The sequence below is a fragment of the Erpetoichthys calabaricus genome, chromosome 14 (assembly GCF_900747795.2).
Source record: "Erpetoichthys calabaricus chromosome 14, fErpCal1.3, whole genome shotgun sequence".
NCBI lineage: Eukaryota > Metazoa > Chordata > Cladistia > Polypteriformes > Polypteridae > Erpetoichthys > Erpetoichthys calabaricus.
In genome coordinates, this window is record NC_041407.2 from 26,559,505 (window position 1) to 26,575,976 (window position 16,472).

Consider the following 16,472-nt stretch of genomic DNA (forward strand, 5'->3'; position numbering starts at 1 on the left):
AATACAAGAAGAAAATCTCCAACATCTGTTCTTATCATCTGGGTAAGGAGGAGCTCAACAATAAGGAAGCCAGCTTGCAGGCCACGTTTTATTTAATTTTTACAAGTTGCAACCAAATCTAGCAGCAAAAGGGGAAAAAAAAAAAAAAAAACACACACACTGCACACCTAGCGTTCAGCATTCACGCCATTTCATGACTGTACAAAGTGGACAAGGCGAAGGATGGCACGGCCAGCACTAAGGCAGATAAATGGTGCATGCTTGACCGGTCCTTTAACACTATTAATTAGAAACAAGAAAAATGCCACAGTCCAGGACCCAACAGGTGACCAATGAAGTGGCCTCCAGCCAAAACGCAAGCTCCTGCACACAGCAGCCACTTGGGCATGAGGCAGTTCCCAAGCGATCACCAAGTAGGCATCTTGAGGTCTGTCTGGTCACAAGACATAGAGCTGTGCTTGAAAAACAGGTAGCACATCAGCACAGCTGCAACCACCTGTGTCAAGGGTCACACTGATGGCCAATTTGTACATTCTGAAATCTCCAGGGGAGACTAGCTGGCACAGCCCCTGCTGCCTCACCCTTGCAGGTCTCAACGGTTCCCAGTAAACGTGCAATGTATAACAACAGCAGATGGAAGCCCCATCTCCCCATCCCAGTAGCCCATCACTCCAGCTGCTTTGCACAAGACCAAGGTCAGCTGCAACTTGAGGTGTGCAGCTGGACAGCAGCAAGGTTAACATGGGCAGGGTTCCGGAGAGGAAACTCCAGTCAGGTAAGCCTTATCACATTTTTTTTTTTTTTTATTTCAGTTCAAGACTTGGCGATTGTGTCAGTCTTTGTGCAAACCTATTTTCAGTTTAACTGACACAGTCCGGTCAGTGTGGCGGCTAGCAGTTGAGGTCAGACAGCCCCAGGGCGCTGTATCAGTCATGGCACTTCCAGTGTTCTTCAGGGGCCCCTCTTGCTCAGGGCCTCTGCAGAGCACTGACATGTAAAGTAGCCACTACTTCTCCTCGGCCCGCTCGGGGAAGCCAGCAGTAGTCAGTGCTGCCCGGTAGTGCTGGATAACACCCCGGATGCTTTTGATAAATCCTTTGGAGAGGGGGAAGAGTGGAAAGCCAATATCTGGATAGCCACTCTTCTCTGGTAGGAAGCTCCGGTAGCTCTTCCTTCGCTTCTTTGGCTTGACACTAATTTGGCTGCCCACAGTGTCCACAGGCACCTTCTGATCATCAGCCGCCACGGTGACAGCCTTTAGGACACCAGTAGCTTCAGAATCAGAGTGCTGACCAGCTTCCAGTGCCGAAATTGTGGACGTACCTAGACCGGAGTCTTCCAACACCTCCTCTCTGTTGTCCAAGCTAGAAGCGGCAGAGGCCACCAGCTCATCTCCAGGCTCGGCAGACAGTGGCCGCTCAGGGGTTCTCATTTCCCTTCTGTCCACCATGTCATTGAGCTCAAGCCAGTACTCTATACGATGCACAAGCCTCCAGCCATTGGTGGAGAAATGCTCCCTTATCTCCTGCTGGAAGACCTCAACAGGCCGGAGAAGTAATTGTGTCATGGACTGAACAACCTTGATGAGGGCCATCTCATTATAGCAGCGGCTGTTCTCATAGCCCTCTTGTAACCCCCGGTCACTGTCAAAGCCTGCCTCATTGTAATAAGGCTCGTTTACCAGAATCAGCCCTGCAAAACAAGATGAGGAAACTCAGTGAGGTTCTGTCCATTAGGGATCTGACTATAATCACAGTTCATGTCATATTTAGTATCACAGATAAAGAAAACTGGAGGCGGTCACCAATTTGCTACTCTTTTTAACAGTTGCCCAAACTATCCAACTGATGTACATTAGCGACAGGCAGACTGAGTACTGCAAAACTACACAAAACCTCTTAGGACAGTAGCTCCCCAAACCCAAAGTGTAGAACCATGATGTTAAAATCCAAACACACCAAAAGATTCCTAGAATCGCAGGCCAACACTTAAGGCTGATGGTTACATTAGGACACCTACAGTAAGTGATTATGTAATTATAATGAAGTGTTGCCAAGCCGTATAACATTCAAAGGATGACATAAAACCAGATCAGTCATCATCCCTCACAGAGCATGGCTTGTCCAAGGAGTTAGCATTTTTGCTGTTGCTTGCCATGTCATGTACATACTATAGGTATATATAGAGAAGCTCATTCCCACCATTTAAAATATATATTATTGCATTATTTCACAATAATTACTGTGTTATATTGTAAAAGTATTGTTTTACATCACAATGATTTTGCCTCCTGATGCTGTTATCATTCTGCACATGCGTGCTTCTGTCATCTATTAACAGCTATTAACAAAAAGATTAGACACACAATCAGGATAAGAACTGCACTAATGCTATGGGAATGACTTTAGTTTTAATCAGATTAATGTTCAGTAAGTTTAGTACAGATGTTTATAACAGTGATAGTGCAGAGCTGTCATTCCTGCCTCACAGCACCAGGGTATATATGGAGTTTGCATGTTCTGTCCGTGCATTTCTGGACAGATTGGTAGCAGTGAGTATGCCTAACTGCAGATGACTGCATGCTTTAACAATGGATACTGAAAATGGGTCAATACTGTTTCTCAATTAAGAAAATACATTTAGTCCTTCATGTGCTGTGAAGTAAATAACATCCATCCCTTTTTTCCTCAATCTGGAGCCCCCAAAGATTTGAGGTATGCAAATTGGCGGCTGCAACACCATATCATGCTACTTCAAAATATCTGTTTGGAAATGACTGGATTAAAACTAAACTAATACTTTACTTAGAAGTTTTTTTTACTCTTTTCTGATTGGCTGTGTGATTGTGCCCTGCAATTTGATTGACTGTATGGTTATGCACTGCATTGGGCGGAACAGTTATTTCAGATATTAAAGGTTACCCATTCAGTCTCACCTTGAATCGAGATCAGCACTTGCAGCAGACTAGATTTACTTGTCCACCTCTCAGTCCCCTATACACAAAGGAAAAAAAAACAGGATGGCATCAGGGGAGGTTATTGGTTTGTTACATGGCAACACATTACCAGACAATACCAGTACCTTGCCAATCCAGGTGCCCAAAAGGCTGACACAGACTTTGCCATTGTCATACAGGTTAGGGTTGAGCCGCCCACTGCACTGAGATAGGTAGCGGAAAAGGGGAGGCACAGCAGGGTAAATGTTCGGCAACTGGATGTCAAATAAGAAAAGGCCATCCTCATAGGGGGTCCGTGTTGGGCCCTTGATCAGTGCAGAGAAGAGGTCCTGTAAACAAAGATGATCAACAGTAAATACTAGGAGTAGAAAAATGAACCACACAAGTCAATGCAATGCAAGACTCACAAGGCATTCCTCTCCCCTCCCTACCAGGGTTACACTTACCATGCGATCTTCAAAGGTTTTCACCATGATGCCATCGGGAAGTGAGGTAGCCAACAGGGCCATTTCCTTCCTCACTGTGCTGAAAAACTTTTTAGGTTCTGCTGGCTGAAACTCCATTTTCTTAAAGGAATGACTGTCTGTGAAAAGAGGGAGAACCATTACATGTTTTGTCACTTCTGACTTGGTCCTAGCCTCCGCACATTTCAGAAGCCTGATTACCCTTACCCAAGGCCCACTCCAGCACAGAGAACACCTCTCCTTTGGCACTGGTGAATATTACTCCAGGTTTACCACCACTCTGCTGGCATAAGACAGGCGTGTCACTGGGCCACTCCGACTTGACAGGAGTATGTGGCTCTGGGTGCTTCTCCTCCTTCTCTACCTCAGCCACAGCTTCCATTTTCTCCTCCTCCACAATTGCCACATTGTCCAGCGTCTTCTTCAGGTTCTCTTGCAGCTTTTTGATATCATCTAAAAACTTCTTCTCTTTGGTCTGTTTCTCAGACTCCACGGTAGGGGATGTTGGTGACCCAGTGAGCAACTGCTCCACAGTCATGTTTTTTAGGCTCTCCAGAATCTTGATGGCCTCTTTCAGCTCCCTGAAGCTCCTTGGCGTTCCATCCTTTGGTTGCTTTTCTACACCACTAGCCCCTGCTGTGGCTTCTGCACCCTGGGGCTCATCTACAGATGGTAGAGATTTCCCTTCATCAGCAGGGGCAGCAGGCGTGGAAGCAGGAGCCGTCTCGCCAGCATGTTCCTCCTCCACTTGGCCATTGTCCGTTTCCCAGCTATCACTCTCATCTTCCCACTCTTCAGAAGAAGCTGCACTGCTGCTGCCTTCCACCGAGTCGTAGTCTGATTCCTCAATCTCCGACTCCACGTTGTACAGGTGCTGTAAGGGAGAAGACCACATTAGGGGGCATCAATGTAGATATATGAATCGCGACAGCAAAGTTAACCATAATAATGCCCCACCTGAGGCAGAACGATGGTCCTTGAGTTGTCTGCCCACACAACCTCGACTTTGCTGCTTACATCCACACGGGACACCTGGCCTACTGATGGCTGGAGTGGAAACAAAGAATAAATTTACTGAGAGAGGCAACACTGATGCAGTTCTACTTCAGCACTACATTTAAAAACCAGCACAGTTTCCAGCTGCCCTATGGTCTCATTTCCACCATGCCAAAAAAACACAAACCAAGGATGAACAGGGTTGAAATTATCACTCAAAGAATATAATCCATTATAAATTACTAACTACTTCTCTCAAATTGTAATGGGATTACTTTAATTCTTCCTGGCAAAAGTACTCCCATTACCAATTATTTTATTTTTAATAATAATAATTCATTACATTTATATAGCGCTTTTCTCAGTACTCAAAGCGCTATCCACATAGGGAGGAACCGGGAAGTGAACCCACAAACTTCCACAGTCTCCTTACTGCAAAGCAGCAGCACTACTACTGCGCCACCTGTTAGGTTTTTACATTATCCTCTCAACCCATATGAATATACACCACTTGGAAAGTACTAAAATGACAACCCTCAGGTCCTTTCAGTATGTTAATAAAGAGAAATTATCAATTACAGTGAAAATAAACTCAGCTTTTAAATAAATAACCTACACAATTTTCATTAGCCATCATCCATTTTAAATTTATGAACCAGCAAGTAGCCATTTCCTGCCTTGTGCATTTCAATGACTGTTTCTTACATGAGCAGAATGCTTCTTTGTCTTCATTTTGGCAGCAATTGTCAAACAAACACTATGGCTCTTGCAAAGGGTGCTGTTTATATCCTGAGAGATATAAAGAATTCACAGGTAGTACCTAATTATGTTTATTATGACTGCCAAATGACTGTCATCTTGGTGTTGTTTGTGATTAATCTGGTTTTTTTCTTCTTTATTTCGCCTTATACAATTTCTTGTATTAGGAATTTATTAGTTTTCGCATACCCCTTGGGGTCAGAGCGCAGGGTCAGACATTGTACAGTGCCCCTGGAGCAATTACAGGTTAAGGGTCTTGCTCAAGGGCCCAGCAGAGTAGGATCTCTTTTGGCAGTGACGGGGACTCGAACTGGCAACCTTCTAGATACCAGTGCAGATCCTTAGCCTCAGAGCCACCACTCCGCCCCAAACCCCGGTATTTGTGTAAAGCTGAAGCTTTTAAAGCATAAAGGTTTAAATATTTAAGAAAAAAAAAAACACTAACTCTGGAATTTTTCTTCCTCAGTTAAATATCTACAGAAAATGATTTATTTTGACTTTAAAATGTATTGTTAGAGCATAAGAGTTCACATTACAAATACTGAATAGATAAATATGTGTACAAATCTTTTGTTATGCAGAAAATTTTGATGACATTCCAGGTGATTGAATATTTTTGCACGCTGCTGTAAATACTCCTAAACTACTGGGGTTAGGACTTTTCATCTTAATGGAAAGCTTATTGATTGTCCACTATGAAATATTGAAGGCTAAAATAACAGAATACAGCAACACAGTCCGTCTTGAAAGGCGGTGCTATTTCTCTAAAAATTATAAATAATAATGCTAGTAATCCAAGAGTTTTATTCTCAACAATTGATTGTTTGCTAAACCCAGGTCACTCAATGGAATGCCTCCATAAAACTTCCAGTGAAACCTGTGAGACTTTTGCTATATTTTGTAATCACTAAATTAATGATATTAGAAATAATATAGTATACTGTATCCTCCCAAAGCTGATCCTCTTAAACCCCGGTATTCCATTTTAAGCAAATTAAATTCTTTCACCAGGATACATTTATCCGATTTATATAAAATAATTTCTCAACTGAGACCCTCCACCTGTGTCCTTGACCCAATACCAACAAGTTTTTTCAAAGAAGTATCTGAAGTGCTAACTGAGAGTGTTCTTGACATAGTAAATTCATCATTAGATATGGGGGACTTCCCAGACTGTATTAAAACTGCTGTTGTTAAACCCCTGCTCAAGAAAAATAATCTTGACTCCTTTTTGAAAATTTTAGACCTATTTCTAACCTGCCTTTCTTAAGTAAAATCCTAGAAAAGGCAGTCATTATGCAGCTAAATGATCACTTGAATAAACATGCTGTTCTTGACAAGTTTTAGTCAGGTTTTAGAACAAATCATTGTACAGAAACTGTACTCGTTAAAGTAGTAAATGACTTGCAGGTTAATGCAGACAGAGGCCTTTTATCTATTCTAATACTCCTAGATCTGAGTGCCGCGTTTGATACCATTGATCACAATATTCTTAAATCAATCTTATAAATCACCTTAGTCAGTGGGTGGACCTCTCTGTTAACGTCTTAAATTGGTTTGAGTCTTACTTGACAGGTATAAAATTCTTTGTTAGTTGGGGTAATTATACTTCAAAGACACATAATATTCTATATGGTGTTCCACAAAGTTCTATATCCTGGGTCCACTGCTCTTTTTGATCTATATGCTTCAATTAGGTCAGATTATCTCAAGGTGTACCACAGCTATGCTAACAACACACAACTGTATTTATCAATAGTGCCAGATGACCTCAACTCTCTTGTCTCACTGACACAATGTCTGTCTTGTGTTTCTGAATGGATTAGTAGTAATTTTTTCAAACTAAATAACGAGAAAATTGGAAATCTTAGTGATTGGCAAAAATTGATATAACGAGGGTATTAGAAATAAAGCGAACCCGAGTCTCCTAACTGCGAGGCAGCAGCGCTACCACTGCGCCACCGTGCCGCTCTTGTATGAAAACATGCTATATAAATAAATGTTGTTGTTGTTATGACCGGATACATTCTGGAAATTCAAAACATTTTAGGATAGCAGCAACCTTGGTAAAGTGACCTGTGGTTGTGTGTTTATTGCAGAAAAGTGAGTGCTATTTTAAACTAGGAGTCCCAAAGCACAAAAATACCACTAGAGGGGGAAATTCCATCAACAACTCCAGCTAGGCACTAGGGCCTCATAGAAATACAAAATAAAAGCTTAATATCACAAAAATGCTCTGTAACAACAATGAAACTCTGTGAAGCCCAAAGGGAAAAGGATTTGACCAAAACAATACGGCAATCCAAAGCAACTACAGTCACAATGCAGTAAGCCAAAAACGAAGTGAAAAACAAAACATGAACTCAAATATACAAGGAATAAAAAAAACAAAAACAAAAAGTAGAGACACAAGCACAAGAACTCACCACTCCCTAGTGCATTCAGAATGAACCGCTGGGAACTATGGAAGACCCTCAGAACTTATAGGGCAGAGGGCAGTTCTTGGCAGTTGGCCATTTGGGGAAACCATCAACAAAACACATGGAACATGGCACAGGCATAGAAAACATAGCAAACAAACAAAAGTAACATTAAGATGCCTCAATGACTCAAAACTGAATAAAAAAGACATAAACCAAGACTTTAAAATCCCAACCATGGGAGGAACCCTGGCCAAGATATAACAAGTGGAAAATTAATTGACAGGGCAGAAAGAAAAAGACGACTAGCGACATGTGCTGAGAGTCAAGCAAATCACAGAAGCTGATTATGTGATGAACAACACCATAATTGGGGGAAGAAGAAGAGATGCAACATATGTCATGTTTAGGCACACCCCATTCCAACACCTGAAGCAGGACCTTCTCCATAGGCATGCAAGACAAACCAAAGACAGAAATGCATTGCGACAATCGGTAAGATCTTCAAAAAGTCAAAACTTCTAACCATATGAATGCATTGCTTTTATGTCCTTGATCAATGTTTCTTTGAAGACCACTACTTAGTGAAGTTGCATCAGCACTGTGATCAACGTCAGGCTGTATTTTTTAAATGTTGAAAAGTAAAGAATGTGTTGCCAAAATAAAAGGGTTCTGCTTGCTCTAGGTGAGCCCCTGGAAGTAATAAAGTACATTATGACTTGTAGAGGAACTGAAAAAAGCAACTACTGTATTTAGAAAACACATGAAGTATCAACAGCTCCTGATCTTTAACTTTTTTTTTTTTAAATTCCATTTTATTTTTGATTTCACTAGTCAATAAAAATACAACTGACTTAATCACTTGAACACCTCCAAATGTGGAGTTGGTATTGAATAATATGACTGCTGGTGTAGTAGCAGGCACACAAGAGTGCTTGATTGGTTGTGGCTGCAGTGTTTACAGTCAATATAAGTGTGCATCTATGTCTCTCCTGTCTGTGCTCTTACTGTACATTTACTAACAATGAAGGTAAAGATACAGTTACCTTACATGTACACCGACTTCTCCATTTTCACTGCAATGTTCATCTAAATGCATGTCAGGATACAGAACTACATTTTATGACACAACACCTACATCATTTTGATTTGGTTAGATATCAAAGACTTTTTTTGCCTCTATAAATGTAATTCCTTATGCGCATTTTGATCAGAATGCTGAACACCACAAAGAACAATCATATGTTTAATTGTAAACTTCTCAAATACGCGCTCGGATTTCCTTAAACTAGAATTACATTCTGTGAAACTGAAGTGTTATCTTTCAAAGTAAAACTCGAAATCTTTAAGTTCTTAAACAAGACAAAGTGGCTTTGCTAGAGTTACCTCACTATTTTCCTCAGCTGTCCGAGCTTCCCCTGTGCTTCCAATTCTGATCACTATGTCAGTGGTGCGAAAATGAAAGTCTGGGTGGTCTGCAATGTCATAGACGCTGACATCCTCTTCTTCCCTAATGACCTGCAAAAGAAAGAACATCATTGAGAAAAAAACTACTGCTGCCAATTCAAAGGTTCTAGACGTATGCAGTACACTGACCTCCACATCAACCCCAGTTGGCTGCAGCTTAACCCACTTCACTGCACAGGTGCGGCCTCGATGGTCCCCTGATTGAACCACCCCATAGACATTGGGATCCTGCAACGCCTGAGCTTTAGAGAGAAAGAAAGAAGAAAAATATACTTAGTGATCCTGAGAACTTTCTAAGTCCATGAGCAAAAACAAACAGACTTACGCCGCTTGTCCACTACAAAGTCTCCAGGGCAGAATTCATTGTTGTCCAAGTGGTGTATAGGCAGAAGCTCATTGGATCGAATGTTTGTCTCCACAGTGCCATCCTGCCACATCACATCAGCAGAAGTCTTGGTGGACACCACTTCAACTGCTACCCTGAAATAAGAATTGGTGAGTGTGTAAATCATCTCCCTTTTTTAAATGACTTCTTATAATTGGACCTTGAGATTCAAGTTGAGAGAAAAACTATACATGGGGAAAAACTGAGCAAAATGTGGAAAATTTTAAAAATCACTGAAGCATGAGCATAGTTCCTTCTGCCAGACAAAACTATAGGTGGGAACTGTTCAGTTACCCATAACATACTTTTATTTTTACATTTATGTCACTTTATGGACAAACATTTTTTAATTATTGCAGAATTATTCTGCAACATATTGTAATGTATTACTCCAATATCTATTTGATTGAAATTAAGCTTTAAATCACAGACTTCCCTATGATCAGAAACGTTCCATAAGAAAACAACCATAACTAAATCCATAATATTACAATCATATTTTAAATAGTTGAAATGGATTACAACAATCTCCACAGTAAGACCAAGAAAATTAATTTATTTTACACAAACAGAGTACCCAGCACTGCCCAGAGTAGAATAAAGTGCAGGTGTGGTCACTAAGGAAAACTAGGGGGACCTGAAACAAAATTTCACTGACTAAACCCACCACGGGGAGCAACTTTACATACCTGGGCCAGATCTTAAAAATGTCCCCTAAGGGCACTGAATGGATGAAACCATAGCCTATGCTTTATACCAATTGGCTATCTTTATTAGTACTAACTATACTGGAATTTTTCTCAGGGCTTTACCAGGAGGGTTTCAGAAACTTGGAATAAACCGAACAAGTAGAAACAGGATAAGAGGTGCATTAGCTCATTTGTATTTTCTATTAAATAAAACAAAGTTTTATATATATACAAAATCTTCTTCCTTAGCAAACTGCATTCATTTAATGTGGGAAGTGACATCCTTCACATCTTCAGCAACTCTGTGATGGCCAGTGTGATTTTCTATGCTGTGGTGTGCTGGACTTGTAATACCATTTCAGGAGAGGCCCACCAGGCAAGATTAAAAGGGCAAGCACAGTTACAGGGCACATTCTGGATCCCAGGGAGGTAGTAGCGAAGAGGAGGATTAAAACAAAACTGAGGTCCATTATGAAAAAAGTTGCACATCCTCTTTCTGACACACTAACACTGCGAACATTCAACCAACAAATTATTCAAAAGAACTGTCAAGAAACGCAGTGAGGGGGCCCCTTATATATCAACAGCAATATTTCTGCATAATGCCACACTGGGCCTGGGAATGCTGAGTCAGAATTTTTTTCTTTTTCATTTTCTTCTTTGTTCATACCAAAGTGCAAGTGTATATTATTTATTTACTTACTTATCTAACTATTTATGTATTTATTTATTTAAAGAGCTTCCGTAAAAAGCCAAATTTCTGCCTGGGGACAAAATAAAGTTATATTTATCTAATGTCATTTATAACTATTTGCATGAACATGAACTAAGCATTATAAAAGCTTTGCTAGTAACAGACAGGCTGACCAACCAATATAAACTTTGGAAATCCCAAAGGATAGGAGTTATAGTAACTGACAAATAGGACACAAATATACATAGAACAAGAACAATCTATAGCTGTAAGGATAATAAAAAAGTTAAAGTCCTTACTAAGTGTAAATTGATTATAAGTGCACTATGAAAGTTCTCATGTAGTGTTGCAGAGTTCATTTTATGTAATTGAAAATTGAATCCAGCACTGAAAGTGACATGCGAAGTCGCAGAGGAAATCAATGATGCTTTCATCTTGACATGCCATTGGAAAGGGGGAGTTTACAGCAGTAAACGTTACGCAGCTCAGGAAATTATAAAGGCAGCTTCCACAGCCAGACATCTGATTATGTTCCCTGCATTTAGGGTTCTATCTCACCATGTTTCCTGCACCAGCGTACCATACTGAGGCCAGTTATCATTTACACTATCAAAATAACAACTGCCTAAGGTAATTTAGCAATAATATACAGTAATCCCTCCTCCATCGCGGGGGTTGCGTTCCAGAGCCACCCGCGAAATAAGAAAATCCGCGAAGTAGAAACCATATGTTTATATGGTTATTTTTATATTGTAATGCTTGGGTCACAGATTTGCACAGAAACACAGGAGGTTGTAGAGAGACAGGAACGTTATTCAAACACTGCAAACAAACATTTGTCTCTTTTTCAAAAGTTTAAACTGTGCTCCATGACAAGACAGAGATGACAGTTCCGTCTCACAATTAAAAGAATGCAAACATATCTTCCTCTTCAAAGGAGTGCGTGTCAGGAGCAGAGACTGTCAGAAAGCGAGAGGAAAGCAAACAAATCAATAGGGCTGTTTGGCTTTTAAGTATGCGAAGCACCGCGGCACAAAGCTGTTGAAGGCGGCAGCTCACACCCCCTCCGTCAGGAGCAGAGAGAGAGACAAAGAGAGAAAAACAATCAAAAATCAATACATGCCCTTCGAGCTTTTAAGTATGCGAAGCACCGTGCAGCATGTCGCTTCACGAAGCAGCTGCACAGAAGGTAGCAACGTGAAGATAATCTTTCAGCATTTTTAGACAAGCGTCCCTATCGTCTAGGTGTGCGAACAGCCCCCCTGCTCAATCCCCCTACGTCAGGATCAGAGAATGTCAGCGCAAGAGAGAGAGAGAGAGAAAAGTAAGTTGGGTAGCTTCTCAGCCATCTGCCAGTAGCGTCCCTTGTATGAAATCAACTAGGCAAACCAACTGAGGGAGCATGTACCAGAAATTAAAAGACCCATTGTCCGCAGAAATCCGCGAACCAGCAAAAAATCCGCGATATATATTTAAATATGCTTACATATAAAATCCGCGATAGAGTGAAGCCGCGAAAGGCGAAGCGCGATATAGCGAGGGATTACTGTACACTAGAGTAGAACTGATCAAAAGTTTATAAAACTAAACTGAAAATGAACCAACAGGTTAAAGTAGTATAAAAATAAAATCTAATTAAAAAAATACTGTATCTGGGGAAAGAAACTATTAAAAACAGTCACCTCCATGTTTTCACAAAATAATATCCAAAAAATTATAGAAACACTTGTGTTACTGAGACTCTTTGGTATAAAAATTGGGCAGTATAAAAATATTTCATGCCTTCCCCCAAAAGATGTGAAGCATAGGTTAACTGGTAACTATAAACTGGCTATTGACCAGCTGACCACAAAACTGACCTGGTTAACCAGGTAAGATAAAGACGGATGGTATGGAATGTATTAAATACAGGGCACGTTGAATATGTTTTTGTAACTTGCCTTATCGCTAACCACCTACAACTGAAAAATAATCACCCACTGTAAGCAACAGTTCTAGTCAGGACTGAAAAATCTCTGACATTCATTATACTTTATATTTAGAGGTTTGGAGAAAAGGTATAATTTTTAAGGACACTTGGAGAACTCTTCAGAGAATATCAAAACAATAAGCCAGCATAAACAGCTGTAAAAATGCTAACTTGCCTGTCACCTGGCTTGAACTCCCGTGATATTTTGGTCTTCTTTTTCTTGTGCTTTCTTTTCAAATTACGAATCGACAGAGGCACGCTCTTTCTGCGGTTCAGCCCACCACTGCCACTTTGAGAGGATGCAGTAGAGCTTGCCGAGGAGGTCACAGAACTGGTGTCATCAGTGTCTTCGGCTGCTTCATCGTCAGCATCCTGTTCAGCAGACTCAACCCACAGGTCAGCAGCACCATCACCAGAATCCACTGCTTCTGACAAGTGCACGACTGGTCCATCCTCATTGGCGTATGATGGGGAGCTTTGGGTCACCCCATTGACAGATTCCTCTGAGTGCTTGTCTGCATCTGGTTGCCCACCTGCTGCAAGAGAAAAAAAAAACAAAAAAAACAAAAACAAAAAAAAAAAACAATAGATACATCAAGAGAGCAGCAGTTAAAGAAAAGAGAAAGTTGAGAGAGAGGAGGCATTCCAGAAGACCTGATTGGCTTTCTGCAGCAGTGGCACAATCTGCTGCGGGCTGTTCATTTGTCGTCTGACCATCTGTCACACTGCCCATCTTCCGCACAATCTCTTTCTTCAAAAGCCGACGAACCTGTATTAAGCATAACAGTGAGACATAGATAAAGAAAAATGTAAGGTAGTAAAAAAAATATGTAGTGATGTATAGCTTACTAATAATTGACTTTATCTCTTAGATAAATTATCCAAATAAGACATGGATTATGGTACATTAAGTTCAAGTTCAATCACTTTATTGTCATTGTGTAACACAACAAAATTACTTTTTGTGACAGCCCCAAGGTGCATTTAAAGAAAAGTCAAATAATTCCAAATACCGTATGTCGTATACCTGACCTCGACTCGGGACGTTGTGGGTCGGTGGGGGGAGTACTTCGAAGACCTCCTCAATCCCACTAACATGCCTTCCAATGTGGAAGCGGAGCCTGGGGACTCAGAGGTGGGCTCCCCCATCTCTGGGACTGAGGTCACCGAGGTGGTCAAAAAACTCCTTGGTGGCAGGGCCCCGGGGGTGAATGAGATACGCCCGGAGTTCCTCAAGGCTCTGGATGTTGTAGGACTGTCTTGGTTGACACGCCTCTGCAACATCGCATGGACATCAGGGACAGTGCCTCTGCATTGGCAGACCAGGGTGGTGGTCCCACTCTTTAAGAAAGGGGACCGGAGGGTGTGTTCCAACTACAGAGGGATCACACTCCTCAGCCTCCCTGGAAAAGTCTATTCGGGGGTCCTGGAGAGGAGGGTCGGTCGGATAGTCGAGCCTCGGATTTAGGAGGAACAGTGTGGTTTTCGTCCTGGTCGTGGAACAGTGGACCAGCTCTACACCCTTAGCAGGGTCCTAGAGGGTGCATGGGAGTTTGCCCAACCAGTCTACATGTGTTTTGTGGACTTGGAAAAGGCATTTGACCGTGTCCCTCGGGGAATCCTGTGGGGGGTACTCTGAGAGTATGGGGTACCGGACCCCCTGAAAAGGGCTGTTTGGTCCCTGTATGATCGGTGCCAGAGCTTGGTCCGCATTGCCGGCAGTAAGTCGAACCCGTTTCCAGTGAGAGTTGGACTCCGCCAGGGCTGCCCTTTGTCACCGATTCTGTTCATAACTTTTATGGACAGAATTTCTAGGCGCAACCAGGGCGTTGAGGGGGTCCGGTTTGGTGGACTCAGGATTGGGTCACTGCTTTTTGAAGATGATGTTGTCCTGTTTGCTTCATCAGGCCGTGATCTTCAGCTCTCTCTAGATCGGTTTGCAGCCGAGTGTGAAGCGGCTGGGATGGGAATCAGCACCTCCAAATTCGAGACCATGGTCCTCAGCCGGAAAAGGGTGGAGTGCCCTCTCAGGGTTGGTGGTGAGATCCTGCCCCAAGTGGAGGAGTTCAAGTATCTCGGGGTCTTGTTCACGAGTGAGGGAAGAATGGAGCGTGAGATCGACAGGCGGATCGGTGCTGCATCTGCAGTAATGCAGGCTCTGCATTGGTCTGTCGTGGTGAAAAAGGAGCTGAGAAGCAAGGTGAAGCTCTCAATTTACCAGTCGATCTATGTTCCTACCCTCACCTATGGTCATGAGCTAAGGGTAGTGACCGAAAGAACAAGATCGCGAATACAAGCGGCTGAAATGAGTTTCCTCTGCAGGGTGTCTGGGCTTTCCCTTAAAGATAGGGTGAGAAGCTCAGTCATCCGGGACGGGCTCAGAGTACAGCCGCTGCTCCTCCGCATCGAGAGGAGTCAGATGAGGTGGCTTGGGCATCTGATCAGGATGCCTCCTGGACGCCTCCCTGGCGAGGTGTTCCGGGCACATCTAACCGGGAGGAGGCCCCGGGGAAGACCCAGGACACGCTGGAGGGACTGTGTCTCCTGGCTGGCCTGGGAACGCCTTGGGATTCTCCCAGAAGAGCTAGAAGAAGTGGCCGGGGAGAGGGAAGTCTGGGCATCTCTGCTCAAGCTGCAGCCCCCGCGACCCGATCTCGGATAAGCGGAAAAGGATGGATGGATGGATGTCGTATACAGTGTTAAGCTATCAAGTAACTAGAGCAAATTATTATTGCTCAAAGTACAGCAGCATAAATTGTTATTGCACCTGTTAATGAATTGTACATTATATATGTTATATATGCTTTTAAATCTGGAGATATAGCTGCCCTTAGAACAGCAAGAGCCAACCTAAATAAAGCTATTAGAAGAGCTAAAAGGGCTCATGGAAAGAAAATAGAGAGTCATTTTCAAGATCACAGGAACAGCAGAAGATTGTGGCAGGGGATTAAATCTGTGACAGATTACAAAACAGTTTCTTACCCCTGTGATGATAGCTTCAACTTCCTGAATGACCTAAATAAGTACTTTGGACGGTTTGAAGCATTGAATGATACATCACCAGTGAAGGCCACCCCTCATCCTGATGAGAAGGCACTGTGTCTGGAACCGGATGATGTTCTACGGACTTTGAGGAGAATTAATCCAAGGAAAGCTGCGGGACCAGACCAGATACCAGGTTGTGTACTCAAAGGATGTACGGAGCAGCTGACACATGTCCTTACGGATATATTTAACATCTCTCTGTGTCAAGCTGTTGTGCCATCTTGCTTTAAAACCTCAGAAATCATCCCAGTTCTGAAAAAACCCATAGTCACAACCATGAATGACTATCGCCCTGTAGCCTTAACATCAATAGTGATGAAATGTTTCGAGAGGCTGATCAAGGACCACATTACTTCTGTCCTACCCTCCTCTTTTGACCCACTCCAATTCGCCTACCGCTCCAACCGTGCCACAGAGGATGCCATATCTATTGCACTCCATTTTTCATTGGAACATCTGGAGAATAGAGACGCTATGGTCCGCATGCTGTTTGTTGATTTTAGTTCAGCTTTTAATACCATCATCCCTCAGAATTTGATCAGCAAACTGGGCCCATTGGGACTGGGCATACCTCTGCAAAACTGGATATTGGACTTTCTAATGGATAGGCCACAATACGTACGGTTAG

General features: G+C 42.4%; 1 protein-coding gene across 2 annotated transcripts in view; it reads right to left on the bottom strand.

Annotated features, from left to right (window-relative positions):
* Positions 1-61: 61 nt before the first annotated feature.
* LOC114664763 ((E3-independent) E2 ubiquitin-conjugating enzyme UBE2O) overlaps positions 62-16,472 on the bottom strand; it is a 74,468-nt gene continuing 58,057 nt past the window's right edge. The window contains exons 9-19 of one of the 2 annotated variants that reach the window (XM_028819012.2): positions 13,454-13,568; positions 12,975-13,332; positions 9,388-9,542; positions 9,192-9,304; positions 8,982-9,113; positions 4,378-4,467; positions 3,628-4,294; positions 3,403-3,539; positions 3,082-3,285; positions 2,936-2,993; positions 62-1,692 (exon numbers count right to left, since the gene is read on the bottom strand). In XM_028819012.2, coding sequence (XP_028674845.2) covers positions 1,007-1,692; positions 2,936-2,993; positions 3,082-3,285; positions 3,403-3,539; positions 3,628-4,294; positions 4,378-4,467; positions 8,982-9,113; positions 9,192-9,304; positions 9,388-9,542; positions 12,975-13,332; positions 13,454-13,568 — 2,715 coding nt within the window. In that variant the 3' untranslated portion in view covers positions 62-1,006. Of the gene's footprint in view, positions 1,693-2,935; positions 2,994-3,081; positions 3,286-3,402; positions 3,540-3,627; positions 4,295-4,377; positions 4,468-8,981; positions 9,114-9,191; positions 9,305-9,387; positions 9,543-12,974; positions 13,336-13,453; positions 13,569-16,472 lie in introns of both variants that reach the window. The other variant, XM_028819011.2, reaches the window with a different exon arrangement.